The 22912-nt window shown below is 39.2% G+C and overlaps 1 protein-coding gene across 1 annotated transcript in view; it reads left to right on the forward strand.

The window, feature by feature from the left end:
• Positions 1-22912, forward strand: part of frmd3 (FERM domain containing 3) — a 64273-nt gene that overhangs the window by 23780 nt on the left and 17581 nt on the right. The window contains exons 4-10 of the mRNA XM_085425743.1: positions 1355-1436; positions 8336-8433; positions 11341-11464; positions 13261-13348; positions 15256-15344; positions 16791-16854; positions 21277-21365. Coding sequence (XP_085281869.1) covers positions 1355-1436; positions 8336-8433; positions 11341-11464; positions 13261-13348; positions 15256-15344; positions 16791-16854; positions 21277-21365 — 634 coding nt within the window. The remainder of the gene's footprint in view (positions 1-1354; positions 1437-8335; positions 8434-11340; positions 11465-13260; positions 13349-15255; positions 15345-16790; positions 16855-21276; positions 21366-22912) is intronic.

A 22912-nucleotide genomic window follows, 5' to 3' on the forward strand; every position in this document is an offset into this window, starting at 1 on the left:
TTTCATTAATAGCCTTCAACACTTTGTCACTAGCAAAGGCCTGAACCCGGAGGCACATTTATGGATATGAACTTAAAAAACCCCAAACTTTCAAATATTAGCTTTCAACATTCATGTGTCAGAGAAGGCAAATTCGAGGCTACAGACCCTCTATAATGGATATGGACCCCGTGGCGTCTGTAACCATAATATTAGATTTTCTGACATAGTTCACAGGCTACAATTTTTTCCACTCTCAAAATTGGCAAAGAGTACCCTCAAAGCAAGCAAATGTAGAAAACCACAAAATTGGATTGATTGTGTCCATCAGAAAATTCAAATTGCAAAGCTGCCACACAGGAAGTGACATCAAATCTCCGCAATGCTTTGATCTACGCTTTGAACCAAACATGGAGTGAAAATTTTATATCGAGCAAACAAAATTCTGGCATTTGATCACTAGATCCTCAGACCAAAGCTATCAGTTAACTGTTTAACTGTAAGTAAGCGCCAAAGACACCAAATGGGAGTTGAGATGGGTAAAGGGTCCTTTAAGATGTTTTATTTCTTTAATAACCAAAATAAAATAAATTCAGACTTCAAAAAAAATCTTATCTGTGCTATTTTCACTTCAGGAAGTGTAAATTATTTATAATGCATTATATACAATTACTGTATATAATTAAATCTGTTGCTGTGTATGATGGTTTCCTCTCAGTGTTTCGGTGTTTTGGTGTTTGTATATCTTGTAAATGTTCTAACTTCACAGGGTAAACATTGAATATGTTTATAAGCAGATGAGCTGTGTGAGACTTCAGGAGGGAGTTGAAGCTATCGCTGTCATTTGATCCAAACCCTTCAGCCTGTTATTGAGTATATGTGTGTGTGTCTGTGACCGCTTATGTAACCTTGTGTATGTATGTTACGGTGCATATTTAAATACTATTCAAAGCACAAATCCTCTCCTAGAGATATGAAATGCTTTAGGACTCAGATCAAAGGAGAAGAAACAGACCCCAGTTCAAGTGAAGCACATGCCCATGTGTGTGTGTGTGTGTGAGAGTAATTACTGTAATTATGAGGTGACTAATCAGTATTGGAGACATGCTGTGGTTTCTGTTTTTGTCCCCAGCTTCTTCTTCTACATAATCTTCATGGCTCCTCTGTCCTCTCTTCCCCTCATTTATCTTTCCTCTTCTTTCCTCTTCTTATCTGTTTCTTAAAATCTTCTACTTTCCTTCTGATTCCCTTTATCATATCTGTCAAGCTTATCTCCTCTTTTTTCCTCCACGTTCTAACAGCCTTTTAACTTTCCTTACAGTTTCTGGTCTCTCTTAGTTTTTCCATCTCAACATCGTGTCTTTCTTGTCTCCAGCAGCTCAGCAGCCGTACACGATGTGCTTCCGGGTCAAGTTTTACCCGCATGAGCCAATGAAAATCAAGGAAGAACTCACCAGGTAAACAAGCACTGGCAATGGCGTATGAGTGACAGAGAAAGAAGGCAGGCTGAGAGAAAATGTAAAGTATTTCAGAGGATTTTCATGGACAAATATCTCTAGAGAGAGGAATTGAAAGAATTGAAAATATCCAGTGAGTTGAAGTTAATATGAAACAAAGCCTCTGAAAAATGTATTTGCCATGCAGAATTAAGGAAAGTCCAACTTGGTACTAGCAAGCTATACCTAATAAAAATATGTTAGTGACAGATGAAGACATTTGGCTAATTTTGTCTGACTGATTTGTCTAAAAACAGACTATTATATGACTTATAAAACTATTTCAGTATGCGTTATTAAATGTTCTCAAGTGATTGATCACTTAAAGTTGGGCATTGACTGAACACAGTGCAAACACACCGGTGTTATACACTGAGCCAGACGTGAAGGCTCTCAAAACTGTAGATGAGCCCATGAAGATACTATATAAGTAAACAAACTAAATAAAAGATTTGGAGAGAGTCTGCTCCACCACCAGCGCCACCTCTGCCAAAACAGAGCCAAACACACAAAGCTTCTCTCAGGCGCGGTGATAATTAGAGACACTCACCCAGCAGGGACTTGTGTTCTCTGCCCTACGTCTTACCAACTCTGCTTCTCTTTATCAGTCCTAATTTTCTCTTCAATTCCTCCATCCATTCACTTCCATCCTTTTTCCTCTCTGCCTTCGCTTGTTTTTTTTTGTCTTTCCGCCCCCAGTGTCTCCTCCCTTCCTGCTGTCGATCGTTCTTCTTCCTCACTGTCATCTCCCCCTCCACCCTCAGGTGTCTCTTCACACCTTTCAAGTCACGTTTCCGCGTCTTTCTGTCCTATCCGGTTGTTCAGTGATGACGCGACGAATCCTACTTCCGGGTCTAAAGTAGTCTGCGTTTAATATGGCATTTGTGTTGTTAACATGTTTAATGTTATGTATTTCCTTCTATTTAATCTCAAAAAGCTCCTAAAACAGTCAGCGATCACTGTTGACCTCCCTCGGCTTTTATTACCGCTAATCATTTATTTAAGCTCAGTTTTTAAAACCTTAGGATGTAACTACAGCCCAGCCCATGCAGCAGTATATGAATGACTAACCTCGTATTGTGGATGGATTATCTCAGTTGTTCTCCTGGCTGAAGTTTGGTCCTTTTACAGCATCCTGCCATGCGATTACATTTGTTCCTGACCACCGAGAACACTCACGGTAACTTTTATCAAGTGGAAAAAAAGTTAGCTTGTTTATCTTATGCTAACATAGCTGTGTCGCTAGCGGTCACGTAGCACATCATTATATACCAGCTAGCCAAACTTCAGTAACCCTACAAACGTCACTGCTGTTTAGCTTTCTGTCTTCATTTATGTTGGAAGTGATAACAGAGCTGTACGTTTTAATTTGTTTCCAAAACCCCGCAGTCAGGACATGCTATATTGTATTTAGATAGAAGCTAGCGAGCTAACTCCCTGCTAACTTCTAACTCCGTTAAATGTCATAAATTCCGTTTTCATGGATGCCTGGATGTTAAACTCAATTGTTACACCTGGTAGAGCAGAACGCTGATCATTTTATTAAAGATGAAAGAATTTAGACAGTTTTTCAACTCTCAGTAATGCCATAGTGATCGTTTGATATATGGACCTGCAGCGGAGTTTAGACCCAGACACGGCTAGTGACGTCAGACTGAACAACCGGATATTTTTGTCTTGAGATATTTCTGGAACCTATCCCTCTTTTCTTGCCTAATTTCAACTTAGCTGAATTCTGCTTCAGTTTTTCTCCAGATGTATTATTTATTAGCTCTTCCTCCCTCTGAAAGAGCTGCGTGTCCATTTCTGTTCATTCACGTGTCCTAAAGAAACAAACAACCTCTTCTTAGAGTCCTAAGGAAAGGCATCACACTGGCACACTACTTATAAGTTTGAAGTGGAAGATGAAGTTGAGATGAGTCGGAAAAGTTCAGAAGGAAATGCAGTCAGTAATAAAATCCTGTCGAGTTCTCAATATGGAGTTATGTCTGGGAGCAATTTTTTTCCCATCATCAAAATCCCCAAACTTTTAATGGTAAAATGTGCCTGCTCCAGTTTGCAAGATGTAATTTTAACTCTTGTATATGAAGCACTACTGAAGATAGATGAAAAAGTTAACCCACTGTTCTATAGATCTGTAATTATTAGAGATGGACCGATCCGATATTACGTATCGGTATCGGTCCGATACTGACCTAAATTACTGGATCGGATATCGGAGAAAAATAAAAAATGTAATCCGATCCATTAAATATCACGAAAGCACCTCACAAAACTTGCAACACGCCGTAACTCACCTCAGAACGTTAGCACGTTGGAGCAGTATGCATCACGTGATAGAGCGGCTGTGGCATGCGGGACCTGTCGGTGGTCTGGATAGCATTTGGAGCTTCGCTAGCAACCCGGCATTTCATCTCCGACAAAGTTATCCCGAGAGAAGTAAAGCAAGTGTGTAAGTCCATCTCTGAATGTTTGTAAAGCATTCCTGCGTTAAGCTTAACAAGCGATATATGGAGCGACTGCTTCTTCTTGCTGCTACTTCAATCATGAAACTGCTTAATGATCAGCTGATCGGCTTTTCTGTCGGGAGTCCGTGTCTCTAGTTTGCTTTTGGCCCACTTCGCACCAGAAAGAGGAAACCAGCGGCTGAACAACAGCAGCACGTTTAAGCTTGATCAGCTGTTGTTAGAATGTATTTAATATTACTTTCTACTCCAGGATCTTTTTCTACGTAGCTGACGGCTGTAACTGTGCAGGGGCGGATCTAGCAAAGTTTAGCCAAGGGGGCCGATAGGGCGTTAACAGGGAAAAGGGGGCACAAAGACATACTTTTCTTTCTTATTCTCATTTAAAATGTCTAGCTTTTAATAAATAATTATCTGACACCCAAAGTTTTAATTTGATGCAAAATGAATAGAAGTCCATTACTGTATATAGTAACTATTAAGTATAATATATATACCCTAGTAAGCTATAGTACTTTTTCCTTTGGGAAGGTACCATCTGTGCAGTCTGCAATTTTGTTGAAGAAAGATGTTGAATCTATTTAATATTTCTTGAAAAATAATTGATTTCTGTGCATTTTTTTTCACACTGCATCAAATTAAGGTTGATTACGTCGATTAAGCATCATGAGGTGGAGTGTGAGGGGTGGTTCCCCATTTTTTATTTATTTATTTTTGTTGCTGGGAGTTGGAACCCTATTAGTTAGGTTGCTAAATATTTACGCTAAGTACTCTTTAAAATACCAGAATAGGGAGGATGGTGCAGGTTTACAGTTTTTTACAGACGCTAGGACACATTTCTCAATACTTAGGTCACGTTTGCAAAACTCCTCACACAGTGAGCACAACAGAAGTCTATGTGGGCTAAACTGAGGACCAGTTATCATTGTTTTGGCACAAAATGCATTCAATGACTACATCTCTCAAATTTCATGAATCATCTTCTCACTCAGACACAACAACTGCCAAAAATCTTTGTACGTACAGGACATTTTGCATGTGCTTACATACTGTTTTCAAAACTGTTAAACTTATGGCCAAAACAATAACACAATGCAAAACTTGAAAAGACAGCAAAATCCAACAGCAATATTTTATTGAAACATATTTTAAATCTAAAAATGCAGTTTAACCAGCCACAGCTTACAGTTTTTCTCAAATGTTAAAACACAAAAGCCAATCCTGTAACCCAAATGACCAGTAGTCTAAACACATTTACTAAATGTAGCCACCATATTCCAGTACCATAAACACATGTCACATGAAGACACAATTCACAAAACACAACCCTCTGTACTCATAAATCTAAACACATTTTTCCTTGCTAAAACACATGTTGCAAAACAACTCTGCTCATATCCTCAAATGAAAGCCCATGTGATGCAAAATGCTTGCCACAGTCACCAATCTTTGAACACAGGGAACACACCTGGCGTCATTCACTACACACAATGACTCAAAATTGAAGACACTTGTTGCTAATGCTGTACCCACATGTAAAAGCAAGTTCAGAGTGCACAGTATGCTGAAGGTTCCAAACAAACACAATGGATGAAGGCAGAGTCAGGGGAAGAGGAATTTGATGCAGAGGAGGGAGAAGAGCTGGCCCTGGAAGAAGAGGAGCAGGCCAATGAGGAAGAGGAGTTCAAATGAGAGGAGGAAGAGGAGCGACCAACGAGGAAGAGGAGAAGGCCAACATGGGAGAGGAGAAGGTCCAGGAGGGAGAGCAAGACAACCTCGCACCATCATTACGGACGAGATGCGAGCAACAGCTCAGCGACATGATGCCGCACAGTGATTGTGGTGTGTGTGTGGTGTGAATAACGTAAATAAAAAAACTTCACACCCTGTTCATGTTTTCAAGATTACTGTTGTGTGCAATAGATTCTGTTTTTGCATTGAGTTGTGTTACAGTAGTGTACGTACATGCAGGATTTTCTATAGATTTATACTACTCATATGAAACTCACAAATCTAAATGCCTAATCCTCTGCAGAGATCTACGACGATCCGTTACTGTATAGCTTCTAAAATATGCATTGGCAGTTATGAAACAAAGAACCTTCTCACAAATTGAGCATTGTGTTTTCAATTGTTTTGCTGTAGTGTGTAATGCTGTGTATAGTGTTTACAGTTTTGACAGCTTCGAGCTGCTCTCTTGGTGTGGGAGTTTGAGTTTTGCAGTGGGAAGGTGTGGTTGTGTTTATGTAGCTTTAGAGAAGGGTGTTGTGTTTGGACATTGGGGGACCTGGTGGTAACGTTTGTGAAATGTGTTTTAGCATTTGAGAAAAACTGTATTCTCATTGTAGATGAACATCTACACAGGTGTTACTCCTTCAATTTTTCAACTCCTTCAATTCTGGCATGCCAGAAGATTCTTTCCTAGGTGTATTGCCCTAGATGACATAAGATGTGATGTGGCCAAATGGAGAAGACCGAGTAGATTAGCATTACTATTGTATGTGTATCAGTGGATGGTGTGTATACAAATTCTTGTATTTTGGGATTACTTAGTGCAAAAAAATAAAAATACATAAACAAATATTAACGAATTCTGCATGATGTCTGATTCATTCCAGTAACATATATTGAAATTATAAACAGAGATGTGTCCTTGTTTTACACAAGAAAACACTGTGTAATGCTACATGTTGTTAGTGTTTTTTAGGTCATTGTTTTGTGGGTGACAAAGTGTGTTTGTCGGCTGTCAACCTTTGCTAGTGTTCTGGAAGAATGAGTTTATTTGAGACCTGAATGAAGTCTTTTGTTAGTTGTAGTGCATTTTGAATGTGAAATGAACTGCTTTGCCAAGCTGACGGTCAGTTAGGAGGATTGTGTGAAGAGTTTTGCAAAAGTGACCTAAGTATTGGGAAATGTGTCCTAGCGTCTGTAAAAAACTGTAAGTTTATTAGATTGATCAGTATTGCTGAACTATGAAATATTTTTTTTTGCATACAGGTATAACAGAATAGCTTTAGTGTAGTTGTTGTTTTAAACTTGAGTATGAACTTATACAAAATGCAGCAAGATATTTAAAAAACAGTTTTGTTGATTAAAAAACACTATATCGGATTCATATCGGTATCGGCAGATATCCAAATTTATGATATCGGTATCGGTATCGGACATAAAAAAGTGGTATCGTGCCATCTCTAGTAATTATTGATTATGGTATTAGGTGTTTGGTACCTCACATTACAGATATTAATTGCTAACAGGTGTAATTTTTAGCATGGCAGAAAAGTGCATAGGGACTTCTTTTTTTTTTGTTTTTAATTAAATATGCAGTTCAGAGTTCACCAAATGCTGACTGTGTGTCTCTGTTCATTTTCATACACAAATATTTCACAGTGCTGGAATTAAAGGGCAAAGTCAGCACTTAATCGTTATCTAAGGATTTTACAGAGTCAGGCTGACTATATTACTTATCTAGCCAATATAACACACATGAGTAATTTTAACATTATTTGTGTAAAAGAATGCACTCACATGAAGAAGTTTGACATATTTTGTCAATTATTTATACTATATTGACATTATTCATTCATACTTGCAAACTGAAGTATATAAAGGTGCTCTTTTTGTAGAATTTAAATTTATCTCGGACATTTATCTTCATGCAGAATAACGACATAATTTCTGTGTTTAAGTGTGCACCAAATCTTAATCTGGATTTTTCTATGCTTAAGTCATTTAAGAAACCTGAAAAGCAAATCTGTGTACGCAGACATTCTGACTCAATGTCCTAAAATAAGAGGAAGCACAAAGAAAGAAAAATTATCTAAATGTAGATCATGGTGTTTATTTATAGAGTCAGCAGCACTCTGACTCTATAAATAAAACTATTTAGCTACAGCAGCAGGGTTTTCGCTCCATTCAATCTTTTATGCTTTGCCTCTCCTGTGTCTTTCCCTCAATGAAAAACAAGTTTGATGAGTCAGTTGACTCAGTGGTGACGTCCCAACTGGAAACTCATCTGTTCCCCACTTTTTTTTTGTCTTCACGCTAACACGAGACAAGTCTGCATGTCAGTAGCACTGAAGGTGTTTCCATAGTAGCTAAAGTACCACATTCTGCTGGTGAAGATGTATGTTGCCATAGTTATACTTTCCTTAACTACCATGGCAACAGTTTCAGATTGTTACTTTCTCATTGGGTGGTGAATTTTCATCCAAACTATTTGGAAATAGAAATTGTGAAAGCGGGGTATTGGTTCCCCTTCATAATGTGAGCAGTGGCTTTATATAGTATATTGTAATTAAACGTCTTTTATTTATTTGATTTATTTTAAATAAAAATCTGTATTTATGCTATAAGAATTTATTTCTGTAACTTTATGCATGCATGTGCATCCAGGTATCTCCTGTACCTTCAGTTGAAGAGAGACATCTATCATGGTCGTCTACTGTGTCCTTTTGCTGAAGCTGCATATCTGGGAGCCTGCATCATACAGGGTGAGGACTTACTCATAGTGGATGTATTAGAGATGTAGCCAATATTTCACAATTACATCCTTGGTGACATGTTGGAGTTTTAAATGAAAATCACACATATACATTTACACAATTTAATTTGTAAATTATAAGGGCTGCTATTACTGAAATGACTGAGCTGCTTGGGTTGTGGCTGTAATAAGAATAAGAATAAGGATAATATTTTCTAGCCTTTTCCAGAATGCACATTTGCAAAGTGCTTCATAATTTGAATAGAATGAACACATCAAATTAAGTTAAGAAACTGTAATTACAAATTTGAGTTACGGTGCCTGAGCTGTTGACTCTTGACAATGAAATCTGTAGTCTGTAGCCTCAAATCAAAAGTAATCAGCTGAAGTCCGAAAGCACAAGCTGTAAAATAACTACTAACAAATCACTGTTTGTGCCTGCAAATGCATTTATTTCCTTATTTAATCCATATTATTTAAATATTAAATAAATTAAATTAAATCAAAATTTGAATATAGTCCCAAATCACAACAACACTAAGATAATACCAAGAAAATAGAGAAAACCTCAACGATGATATGACCCAATATAAGCAAGGGCTTTGGCAACAGTGGGAAGGAAAAACTCCCTTTTAGCAGGAATAAACCTCAGTGAGAGTAGGCCATCTGACATTATCCGTGGGGGTGAGGTGGAGGAGATATTGTTTATTGATTGTAAATATCCAACTACCCACCAACACCACACTATCTAATGCTAGTTTGTCTATCTGATGTTTTTATCATCAGTGCTTTTTAATGTCATTTATAGAAAATCACTGACAAACACAATTTTAACATGTAAAATCAGATATATCAACTGTAGTCCACATGTTTGCAGGTTTATCATTTTCTTCATTAAACTTGAATAAACAAGCTCATTGCAAAGAACAAACGTTTAGGAAATTTAAAAATGATGCCAACTAAAAGTAAAATACCTCTTTTAGGTTACTGAAATAACTTTATAAGTCAAAGTGATGTTTTAAGTTTGTTTAATTCAAGATTTCTATTCTGAAATACCCATGTGCTTTTTTTTTTATTTACATTTTGCTGATTTATAAATACTTGTCTTATTCAAGCATTTAAAAAGTTCAGCTAACTGTCATTACTATGTATAGTTACGCAGTCTGTTAATCTAGCGTTACAGAATTATAGTTTTAAATTTGAGCATCCTCTTGCACTGTGTTGGGTAAAATTCAACACTCAGTTAATTTAATGTGCTTAACTGTGTATTTGAACCAAACAATGATCTTACCTAATTATATCAAATGTAACTGAACTTTCATCCAACCTCTGTGTAACCACAGTCTAACCCCTGTTTGACTAAGTTTGTCCTCATTAACCGGCTGCATTTCACAGCATCACACTGTCATTATCCTACTTTTTTTTTTTTAAAGTAGATGTATGTGGACTACTGGGAAAAGGAATAGAAGAGATTTTTTTCTACAGTCAATTAAGCGTAACCGTTTAATGCTGAATCACAGCGCAGAGCCACTTGCTTTAATATGGATTAAGAAAAGAATTAGCTGGGCTTTATCATATAAATGAACCCTTGTGGCTCATACACAAATCCTTGAACTGTGCTAACACCCTCTGATTGGCTCATATCCCCAGAGAAGAGAGTGTGACTGGTTCACTTATCTCAAAACAGAGCATGTCTGCAGTGTATCATTGGCTGCTCTGATTAACTACGACAGGTCTCTGTCCTACTTTGTCAGGGTGTTGATTATAGAGCTGGGGAATAGTTTGAGGATTATTGTTTAATTAAACTCCAGGCAAGTTTTTGATTAAACCTTTATAAAGATACTTAATTAAGATATCATTAAAAAAATAAATTAGTGGATTCAATGAGCACAACAATGATCTGTTATTTGAGTCAATTGCTCATAAGTATCTTATTCTGTGGAAATAAAAAAAATTAATAAGGGAAAGATCTGTCTTTGGGCCTTTGTCTTAATTTGAGCAACCAGGAAATTTGCTGATGATACAAAGCTGTTTAATATTACAGCGGGCATTTTGTACTTGGTGCTATATGAGCTTTCTATTTTTCTGTGGGGGAAAACTGGAAGTTTTTTAACCCTAACTGTTAATATGGTCGTAGCCAGAGCAATCGTGGCTCAAGAGTTGGCAGTTCGTCTTGTAATCGGAAGGTTGCTGGTTCGGACAGTCTCGGTCATTGTGTTCTTGGGCAAGACACTTCACCCGTTGCCTACTGGTGGTCAAAGGGCCCGGTGCTGCCAGTGTCCTGCAGCCTCGCCTCTGTCAGTGCGCCCCAGGGCAGCTGTGGCTACAATGTAGCTTGCCATCACCAGTGTGTGAATGGGTGAATGACTGAATGTAGTGTAAAGCGCTTTGGGGTCCTTAGGGACTGAGTAAAGCGCTATACAAATACAGGCCATTTACCATAGCCGTTAGTCCAGCCACCCGCTGCACTCATGGTGTCACAGCTATTCTAACACTTTACACACAAATACAAAACAGGCATGTGACCATGCCTAATAATAGCTTGCAGTCTATAACTGTTCTGACCCAGCCATTTGCAATCCTACAATATAAATATAGAAGCAGTTGCATGTAAATGGAATAAGTACTATAAAATTAAAGTTACAAATTATAAGCTTGCTTAATATGCAACGTTCAAGTTGAGTAAAGCTTATTTGCAAAATAAAACATCTTTCTTTATTTAATTTTGCTTTACAATGCAGTTTTTATGTTAACCTGAGCAACATGACTACTAATTGTAGCTTCATACTATATATGCAGTCAAGGTGTGTTAAATTAGTTCTTTCAATAAGTTAACAAACAATGTATACCCATTTCCTGATGTATTTGACCTATTTTCAGATAATATTTTTACTGAAATCACCCTTTCTCTTTATAGCTGAGCTTGGGGACTATGACCCAGAGGAGCACCCATCAGACTACATCAGAGACTTCAAGCTGTTCCCTAAACAATCCCTCAAACTGGAGAGGAAGATAATGGAAATTCACAAGAATGAGCTCAGGTGAAAGACTAATATATATATTTTTTGTCTCGTGGTTTTGCTGTTTGTCTGGAGAAGGCTTTTTTGGTCTATTGTGGGCTTTTTGGGGGTATTGTTATCACCTCGCCAGGCAGACAGGCAGTGTGTACAGCCAAGTTTGTGAATGTGATAACTCGATGATAAGGCAATGTAGGATTTTTGAATTAATTGAGCTTTGGCGCAGCTACTTTTTTGAAGATCTTGAGAACACAATAACAAGGTGATGAAGGAGTTGCACATTTATACCATAGGTGCATCTACTAGGAGGCTGAGGGATAGCACTAGCGGCCGCCAGTACTTTTTTTATTGTTGTACCGTTTGATGTTGGTGGCAGGTGCTATGCTCACTCCTGTGATCTGTGTTTTAAAACAGGCTGCTGAGACAACTGTCTACACAGCAGACAATAAAATGCTGCCTTTCTTTCTGGTTAGACACAGAATTGTGTGATACCCAGAGATTTAAGCTTCATTGCACTGGAGAAGGTATTCTCAGTCGAGATTTGTTTGAAAGTAAATAAAAACATCCATTAGCTTAGAGGAATGAGCATGAATTATTTATTTCATGCTCCGTTTAGACACCTTGCTTGTTACTACTACAGAATTTAAATTTTGATGAAAATCACTCATCCCTGATAAATTTGATCGTCTTGTGTTCTTTTGCATATGAACAAAAGCTAGGCATTCTGGGTACCACAACTGTATCTTTGAACCCTTATTCGCCTCTTTTCAACCATGTGATTACCTTTCCTGAAGGGAAAATGGTTCTGCAATAAAGAATAGTTTGAGTAAAGAGTCATTAAAAAAGCATGTACTCAGTAGATTGACTATGTACTCTACAGGTACAGAATAAGTTTCTACATTACATGCAGTACTGTATACATAAATCCCCTCTCCTGGGTTGTTTGTGTGTTGCTGCAGCGATTAATAATGTCGTGACTGTCACACTTAACAGTGATTATAAAACATCAAAGACAAATCCTTCATTTCCCACAGCACAGAGGCAGATGATGCCAAGTGCCCTCTGTCTGGCCCGATGGGTACGACTGACAGGATTAACAGCATGTTGATCAGTACTGAGCTGTACAGAGACTTCAGGTGATTTTTGAATGGGAAGCACTCTGTCTGCAAGCTACATTTCCACAGGCATTCTGTAATGGTTTTTATGCTTTCCTTTATCTGCACAGACAGATCCAATATATGCGTGTGCAATTTTAAAGTTGATTTATATGTCTGGAGTCTTGAAGTGAACCAGTGTACCACACTCATTTTCCTAATTTGCAGCACTTAGACTAATGAGCAAGTAAAGCATTAATGCCCCGCCCCCCCCACAACCCCTTTGCCTGGTTTGTTATGACTGTTTCCTTTTATAATAATAAGAGATAAGTGTACTCACTTTAATTGGTTAAAAATTCTGTAATACTTTTATTTAAACTGATATTGTCTAAATACTGTAGACTTAGTACGACAAGCAACCTTGTCCTTGTAAAAGAAACTAGCCTAGCAGTGGAGGGTTAGTGCTGTTCTTTCTGGAGAAAAAATAGCAATCCTTAGAATAAAAAGTCAACGCAAATTTGTTCACAACCAAACTCCCTAGATATTGACCTTTAAATCTCAAAACTCTAATAAGATAATTGCATGTATTGATTTTCTATCTGGTTGTATCCGACATTTAAGTGAAATCCAATTGAAAGTAATCCAACATAGGAACACCTTAATAACATATTCTTCAGTCTGTCAGTGTATAAAGTTGGGTCTCTCCTTTCCTCTATTTTCTATCAGGGGCCAGTGTGCTGAACTAGCAGAGCTGAACATGCTCCAAAGGGCTCACAGTCTTGAAACATATGGAGTCGACCCTCACCCATGCAAGGTAACGTAACTGGAGAATATATACAGTACACAGTCGCTTTACACATAATGGGTTACGCACTGATTTCCACACAGATGGCTTCATGTGGGTGTTATACTTTCCATGCACACAAGCATGTGCGTATCTACTTGTGTTCGTGTGATTTCGTCATCATAGGGTGTTGCGTGTTCCATAGACTGTATATAAAAGATGGATGTAGCCACCGTGTCATATGTTGATTAGTGAGCTCCCGTTCTAAAGCTTTGAGGTGAGTATTTTTGCCATCTAAAAAGCTAGTGCTGGATATGACTGTGAAACCACACATTCATTGACTAATAATTTCAGATGTACAGCTCAACAGCCAGTGAGTATAGTTTTCCCATTTTAATAATGACCATAAGTTTTTAGAAAAGAAAGTAATATTTTATTAAGTACAAGCTTAAACTAAGGGTTGAGCTCATAAAGTCACGAGAAAAGGGTTTGCTGAGCTGACAGAGCAAGAGAGCCAAGGGCTGTTTTCCCAAAGACTTGTATACACCCAGAAGTGTTTTTGCACCAACATGAGGCGCCCCCTGCTGGCCATTAAAAACTATGCACGTTTTAAGGCAATTATGCATTGGATGAACTTTTCAGATGCAAAAGCTACATTCATCTCTTTTGCACACAGTCTATGGTTGGGCCTGTGCAATTTGTTGTGACCTTATAGACAGATGGTACATACTGTATTTTATGGACAATCACACCAGCTGTGCAGCTGGCAAAATTAACCAGCCCAGGACACAGATTAAGTAAGTGTCCAGATGAAAATATGGAGGTTTTGCAAGAAAATAATATTTTGCCGACAGCTATCACCAATTAATAGCTCTCCACACTGGTAACCCACTGCTACTACTACTACACGAAAACACCGTTGCACACACGTGTTGCACCGACGCAAGCTAGCAATTCCGTAAACGTCTCTATTGCTCAAAAAAGAAACAGCTCCATCCAGTGGCGTGTCGCATTATAGCACCTGTCTACCTGGCCTCACATACTTGCTCCAAGCAGATTAGGAAATAATTTAAGGCCAAGAGCTTATGTGCAATTTACGCTATCACATCCAAGCCAGCTAGTTAATGTTCCCTCCTTGAAAACTAAATAAACTAGGTCCATAAAGAAGCCACTGTTCTGAGGACACAGTGACTTCACTGACTGATCAGAGACCACCATGGTTAGTCAGTGTCATTGATTTGTCTTTCAGCTTTAAATTGCTAAAACTAAACTGTACTATCAGATATGTTACACTTGCTATTCTGCTTCATTCTCCTGTTACTTGTTTCTTTGTTTCTTGTGCTATCCCAATAGATTGAACAGACTGCATCTGATAAAGAAAAACAATATTTTACAACTTGCTCATGGCTCGCTCTCATCCTTTCTGTTCATCTTCTGCCAAGCTGAAGTGTGAAATAGGGACATCCTCTTGTGAACAGACAAATCAAAGGATACAAAGCAGATTAACAAGATATTTAAATTCTGTCTAGTGGGAAGGATCCCCTTTATCTGTTCCACTCTTGTCTGGCAGGCTTTTTTTAAATTAGTTTGCTGGAAATAGCTGTTACTGCGAGTACTGTACTATCATGCACATGCAGATCTATGGAGATAAAGTAAGTAAGCACTAAGATGTGGGAAGCACACAGGGGAAAGGGAGGGATTTACACAGATATATAAAGATGAATACAAATTTAGAGATTTACTGATGATTAATGATGTGGAAGTTATTATTTTGATTTTTCCTCACTACATCAGATTTAGTCCATCAGTCGGTATTTTAACTGCCTTGTTCTTGATTAATTAAAAAGTTTAATGACAAACATGGGATTTTGTGCATCAACCAATGAGGTCATAGATAGTCCACTTGCCTTACATGCTGTGATATGTGTTTTTTTCAGGACTTTACAGGCTCTACTGCCTTTCTTGGGTTCACAGCCACAGGTTTTGTGGTCTTCCAGGGAAACAAGAGGATTCACCTCCTCAAATGGTAAAAACATCAACCTGTAAAAAGCTTCTTTTGGCTGCTCCCTTAATCACAGGTTGTCAGCACAGCAGAAGGCTCCACATATTTGATTTGTTAGATTCTTACACCAGACGCCCTTCCCTTCACAGCATTTAACGGATTACCGTCTCCAGTCTCGAACTGGGAGTCTTTTGTATGCTGGGAAAAAAGCAAACCACTACAATGTGTAGCCACAATTGTCAATCATTAAACATAAATATTAAATGTCTAATCACTAACAAAGCTAACTGCAGAAAACTCTATATTTATGCTTTATCGCTGAAGTATTGCTAAACTTATAATTTTTATTAGAAGCAAATTAAAATAATCATCTCTAACTTTTCTTTGCAGGCAGAACCGTTTGTTTATTTAAACATGACATCTATAAGATTATCTTGCTACAGAGTGTTAAAATACACTTTCCTATAGCCATGCTTTCCTTAAGCAGCAGTTGTAGTACCTCCATATTCATAGTTTTAAACAAAAGTTCATAAGAATAAGGAGAAAAATGTAGTTTATCTATCAAAAGTAATAAGAATTGATAGTGTTATTTTAAACTATGCACCATTGGTAATTAAACTGATAAAAACACACAATATTTTTTGAAATGAGCTATGTGTGTAAAAATTTTTTTAAAAAGAATATGAACGCAGCCCAACAAATGGCAGTGCAATGAACTTTGCACTTTAATTTGCAAAGTCATCGCGTTTAAAATAGTTGCAGCTTTATAGGAACTCTGCTATCTTTTGCCAATGAATGGCATCACGTTGGCAATTACCTGCAATCTGTTTGTGATACTACAGCGAATAACTGTGATAAATGGCGATAGATGGCGATTTAATGGCAAAATGACGTAGGCGCTTAGCAACCTTAGTTTTATATAGAAATATAAAAAGAATACAACCAGCTGACAACCAGCTGAGTCAAGTCCTCTGTTGCTAAGAGATGCGTTGTAAGCAAGTTCTGCTCATCAGTGCAGACTTACGCAGATTGATTGCAATGTGTTGCCAATCTGTTCGGCTGCAGTTATTTGCAAATCCTACCAAACTTTCTGAGAGTGAGTGTAATCACTTCAGACTGTGATGCTGTTTGTTGGTCTTAAGGAGGTTGCCTACCTAAAGGTACTATTCTAAGTTGCTCTACTTGTACCTGGTTAACAGTTATAGGCCAACCATAGTACAAATATACATTTGCTCCTTTAATCAAAGTTTCTTTTAACCCAATATTTCTTTTAACTGGCATTTTTTCTCTATGACATCAGCAACTGGAACTTGTGTTGCTTGGGTGGCTTCTTGTGAAGACATCTTTACAATGACACAATCAATGACAGCAGAACTTTAAATGTACTTAAAGCTTTAAGTTTAGCATTTAGCCTATATTTAACTCTCATCTGCAGATATTTCAAAGTCTTAACTCTGTGTTTGTTTGCAGGGCTGACGTTAGCAAGCTGAAGTTTGAAGGAAAAACCTTTTACGTCATTGGCATTCAGAAAGAGGTGAGCGAGGTGTCTCTAAAAGGTTAAAAATGATGACTCAAGTGAGATGTGCAGTTTCCTCCATGTCCTGGTGATGAATTGTGCATTTTTGCACCAAAGTAATCAACATCCTGCTGACTTGTTAGATATAAACTTCTAACATGTGTTCATTACTTATTACAAAGGCAAATGTTGCACAGTCAGACTGCAGAATTTGAGATCAGTTGTGTGTTAGTGACTGTTTGCCAACCCTGAGCAAAACGGACGTCCTTCATTCTCTTTCCTCCTTCTCCCTCCCCTTTCCCCCTATCCTCATCTGTGTAATGGTTTTGTCAGATAAATGTGCTAAGTGACTGTACTGTTTGTTATCCTGTCCACCATCACACACACTGTATATGTGTGTCGCTGTTTCAGATCTCCTTAACAGGCAGGATTCACTGTAACAGGATGGTGGGTGTGTTACAACCTCCTAATTCACATTATGTGCTGACTGTGGCCCAAATATTAGACTCCTTCACTGCACCGCATCCCTAACAAAGATAAACTACAATATACAGTGGGGCAAAAAAGTATTTAGTCAGCCACCGATTGTGCAAGTTCCCCCACTTAAAATGATGACAGAGGTCAGTAATTTGCACCAGAGGTAAACTTCAACTGTGAGAGACAGAATGTGAAAAAAAAATCCATGAATCCACATGGTAGGATTTGTAAAGAATTTATTCGTAAATCAGGGTGGAAAATAAGTATTTGGTCACCTCCAACAAGGAAAATCTCTGGCTCTCACAGACCTGTAACGTCTTCTGTAAGAAGCGTTTCTGTCCCCCACTCGTTACCTGTATGAATGGCACCTGTTTGAACTCATCATCTGTATAAAAGACACCTGTCCACAGCCTCAAACAGTCAGACTCCAAACTCCGCCATGGCCAAGACCAAAGAGCTTTCGAAGGACACCAGGAAAAGTATTGTAGACCTGCACCAGACTGGGAAGAGTGAATCTACAATAGGCAAGCAGCTTGGTGTGAAAAAATCAACTGTGGGAGCAATCATCAGGAAATGGAAGACATACAAGACCACTGATAATCTCCCACGATCTGGGGCTCCACGCAAGATCTCATCCCGTGGGGTCAAAATGATCATGAGAACGGTGAGCAAAGATCCCAGAACCACACGGGGGGACCTGGTGAATGACCTGCAGAGAGCTGGGACCAAAGTAACAAAGGTCACCATCAGTAACACACTACAACGGCAGGGAATCAAATCCCGCAGTGCCAGACGTGTTCCGCTGCTGAAGCCAGTGCATGTCCAGGCCCGTCTGAAGTTTGCCAGAGAGCACATGGATGATACAGCAGAGGATTGGGAGAATGTCATGTGGTCAGATGAAACCAAAGTAGAACTTTTTGGTATAAACTCAACTCGTCGTGTTTGGAGGAAGAAGAATACTGAGTTGCATCCCAAGAACACCATACCTACTGTGAAGCATGGGGGTGGAAACATCATGCTATGGGGCTGTTTTTCTGCCAAGGGGACAGGACGACTGATCCGTGTTAAGGACAGAATGAATGGGGCCATGTATCGTGAGATTTTGAGCCAAAACCTCCTTCCATCAGTGAGAACTTTGAAGATGAAACGAGGCTGGGTCTTCCAACATGACAATGATCCAAAACACATCGCCCGGGCAACAAAGGAGCGGCTCCGTAAGAAGCATTTGAAAGTCCTGGAGTGGCCTAGCCAGTCTCCAGACCTCAACCCCATAGAAAATCTGTGGCGGGAGTTGAAAGTCCGTGTTGCTCGGCGACAGCCCCAAAACATCACTGCTCTCGAGAAGATCTGCATGGAGGAATGGGCCAAAATACCAGCTACTGTGTGTGCAAACCTGGTAAAGACCTATAGTAAACGTTTGACCTCTGTTATTGCCAACAAAGGTTATGTTACAAAGTATTGAGTTGTATTTTTGTTATTGACCAAATACTTATTTTCCACCCTGATTTACGAATAAATTCTTTACAAATCCTACCATGTGGATTCATGGATTTTTTTTTTCACATTCTGTCTCTCACAGTTGAAGTGTACCTCTGGTGCAAATTACTGACCTCTGTCATCATTTTAGGTGGGGGAACTTGCACAATCGGTGGCTGACTAAATACTTTTTTGCCCCACTGTATGACATGGTGTCTCCAAACTGAAACAGAAAGCAAGTACTAACTTTCAAACAGTGGATGTCTTGCATTTGGGACACATGCTTCATCTGGTTGCTTGATGTTTATCAACCAACAGAGCTGTGGTAGATTCTGAGCAGCAGTTTCAGTGCCTCGTCTATCTGCATACTTTATTTTTTCAGGATTTACAACCGATGTGCTCTTTACCTTCAGTCTGCCTGAAGCAGCTCAAAAACACCTGCAAATCCTTGCAGCTAAAGCCATTTTGCTCTTAAATCTACCAATCAGCCAATCGATGAGTGTCAAAGCTGTTGTCTTCATTACAGAAGCTCAGTTCCGCTCTTTCATCGCTGCTTAACTTGTCAGTCTGTCTGCCTTGTCTGTCTGTTCGGCTCCTCGTGAAAGGCTGAAGATGCACTATTATCTCTGTGTTTCTGTCTCTTCTCTCTGTGTGTAAACATAGTCATCTCTGGTGAGTAAATACAAGTAAAAACAGTAGCGCAAATCGTTGTTGTATTTAAGTCCTCAATTTGACACCTTTACCCGCAGCCCTGCCCTCGCCTCACTTTATGATTGGAAGAACCTTTTATCCATGTTTTATTTCTTTTTTCATGATATTGTCATTAAGTGTTGTTTGTCTGGTGTGTTATATAAAAGTTCTCTCTGCTCTCATTTCATATGATCGCAGTTCTTCTGTGGCTTCCGTCCCCGTCTTGTTCACCATGTAATCAAATTCACCCTCTGACTTCCAGTGAACTATAGATTAACATGCAATGTTTCGCTGCTTAATCTATAACTCTATCCATGCCTCATTCATCTCATTCAATTTTTTCATAACCGTTTCATCCTTTTGATTGTGTGGGTGTGTGTGTACTTTATTTATGTGAGGATTTGTGTGTTGATGCTTGTTTCCTGAATTTTCCACCATGTGGCAGGTCACTCCTCACTCTTCCCTCTCCTCTGATTACCCAAACCTACCTGTCCCACTTTGAGCTGATTGCAGGTTATATAGATGAAACACTTTTATGAGATCAAAGTCACAAATTCTTGGTCAGCTTCTTTTTGGCTGACTCAACAGTTAACTCCTAACACACAAGCATGGCTTACCCTGTGCATGGACCTCAGTTTCATAATCAGCTGTGATATGTAAAGAACAAAAAAGACTTACTTCAGTTTTCAAGGTTAGCTCAACTACTGTACATCAAATCCCATTTGATTCAATTTGTTTGGATGAGCAGTTCTAGAAAAACCTTTTTTCCCCAAACAAGCGTGTTTTTGAACAACCCATCTGCCACTCGATCAGGTGTCACAACGCACCGGTGAACGCACAGCAACGACCGCATAGGTTCTGCTGATGTAGGACGCCGCCCTGCTGTGCGTTCATGCATGTCTGAAAAGCATGTTGCAGAGAAGTGGTTGCAGCTGTAAAAGGCTGTATTTGAACCACGATCGTGATCTTTTAATAAACCTAATTGGTCCTTTACTGTAGGCACACAGAGTAAATAGCATCATCTTTATTGTAGTTAAATACATTTCTGACATCTGAGTTGATTTTTACGTTTTAGAATGTACAATTTCGGTCTCTTCCCCTCAGTGGATGATTTTTTTCAATTAACTCTTTTTTTCCCCCCAAAAAAATCCAAGTCAACGCTTTTGCACGTCAGCCAAAGTGGGACCAAAGGCAGATTAACACGCAGTCCTGGCGCCTTCACACACCTGTGAACACACACATGGCAACTGAAGCACATGTGTGTAAATCACACCTGCATACCTAATATAACTGATATGTGACTGTTTGGGGGCTGCGCAATATAGCTGATGAAGTGGGCACAGACTGGACCCTTTCACTGCTGTCAACTTAACAGTGAAGTGTTTTTTATTTTAACAGACACTTATAGCGGTATAATATCATATTCTGTTACAGTATCTCATTCTCATGTTATTGATTTCATTGCTTCGTCTCTGCCTCTATCCTCTTTGCTGAACAGTATTGATCTGGCGTCCCACGTTCCCAGACTTGCAGAGCCAGAGAGTAGATGTTTCCGGGAATAAATCTCTCCTCTTAGTCCATAAAAACCCATGTTCTGCCTTTTAATGCTGAGCACTGTGACCGAATGACTTTATCTTGCCAAGCTTACAGCTTAGGGTCTGTGGGTCAGCATTTTGCACAGCTCCCTCACATTACGTTCAGCTCTTTTCTTGTCCTTATTCACAGTTTTTTCTTTTCCAGTAAGCTCATTTCTCATCCTCACTGTCACTCTTTCTGTCTTTGTCCTTTTCTGTGTAGAAGAAGCTGGTGTTGACATTTCACACCTCGACCCCTGCAGCGTGTAAGCACTTATGGAAGTGCGGGGTGGAGAACCAGGCCTTTTACAAGTACGTCTGCACACACACAAACACGCACACAAATTCATTTTTATTTTTATTGAGTTCTTCCTGTAACTGCTGAGACTGTGCAGGATCAGCTTACACCAAAACCCCGAATCCAGTAGGAACGTTTTGAGCTCTTATATCGAGCCAAGATTTTGCTTCACTTCAAAACCGACTTAATTTTAGCACATTATCTCCTTAATTTACTCCCAGTACTGCAAGGACATGTCGTCGTCCTTCACTGGGGAGCAGCTGATTGCTCCAAGGCCATTGATCTCATCTGCAAAGACTATTGACCCCACTGGCACGGAGGGAAGGGAAACAAGGTTCATGACAAGACAAGATGCTAACATCTATGTTCATTAATGTAATCGAGAATCAAATATAGTGGGCAAGCACAACAGATCTGCTCCTTTTTGTCAATCCCAGTTCAGTGAGAATATGAGGAGAGCAGACTGATGAATATAAAACAACCGAGATGGAAAAACACAAGAGGATGTCACATCTGCAATGTAAAATTTGCACAAAATAACAACCCAGGATCTTCAAGAGATCCTGAACCGTTCATCTTTTCCTATCAGCTTCACACTTATTCATCATTCCTCAACCAAGATGGCTATTCTTCATTTAAGGTTGTTCCTGAGCTTGATATTAGCAGTTGGATCTTTTGCTCATGTCTGAGAAGATGAGCCGTGTGAAAAGAAAAGGAAGAGGCACCAAACAGCAAAGTGCGTGTGGGCGTGGAGGGGGATAAGAAGGCTCAGCGGCTCTGAACAGCTGGTCTCATTTGATGGAGAGAGGTCAGGCTGGAGGAGATGAGATTTTCCAAAGGTTTGACGCAAGAACTGGAGGCTGCTTTGTGACGGATTTCTCTACGGTGGCCTTCCTCCTCCACACTGTCAGTCAATCTGAAGGTCTCCCGCTCTCTCTTAACTGCAGGCATTCTTCACTTTTCACATGCTTTTCTCTCTGCCTTGCTTTATTTTATCAAGAGGCACCATACATGCAGACAATCTTACAAAAGGAAGACATCGTTATGAATTTGTAAAATAGCCCTTGCCCCATACAACCCTGAATACTGACTTCCTAATGACAGCAGCTCATGTGTCTCTAAAAGGCGGACTGAGATGGAGTGGATGTCAGCTCGGATGTCAGACAAGCATCAGAGCCGCTAAATCAAATCAGAGTGAATTGAGTTTGTGAACGGCAGCCAAGCAGAGCTTTTCCAGCATATGGTGTCTCGTGCACGAAGGAGAGCAGACATGTGTGTGTCTGTGCTCTAGCTCCTTCTCTGCTGCACTGGAGTCTGGTTTCACATGATAAATTATATAGAATGAAACATGAAGGTTTGACCTCCAGCCATGAGCTTTTAAAAAGACACACCGTGCTGTAAGCTTGTTGAGAGGCTACTCTGTGTTCTGCGAGAAAAAAAATTAGTGAAACATTATTGTGATGAGAGTTTGAGCCTTTAAAAATCTGTTATTCTGCTACGACATGTGTTAGTCAGGGTTCAGTGTGCAAGGCTGCTGTACACGTAATGTGTCTCTTTTTGT

The sequence above is a fragment of the Rhamphochromis longiceps genome, linkage group LG12 (assembly GCF_057381845.1).
Source record: "Rhamphochromis longiceps isolate RC_006_pf linkage group LG12, R_longiceps_female_GT1.1, whole genome shotgun sequence".
Classification (NCBI taxonomy): Eukaryota; Metazoa; Chordata; class Actinopteri; order Cichliformes; family Cichlidae; genus Rhamphochromis; species Rhamphochromis longiceps.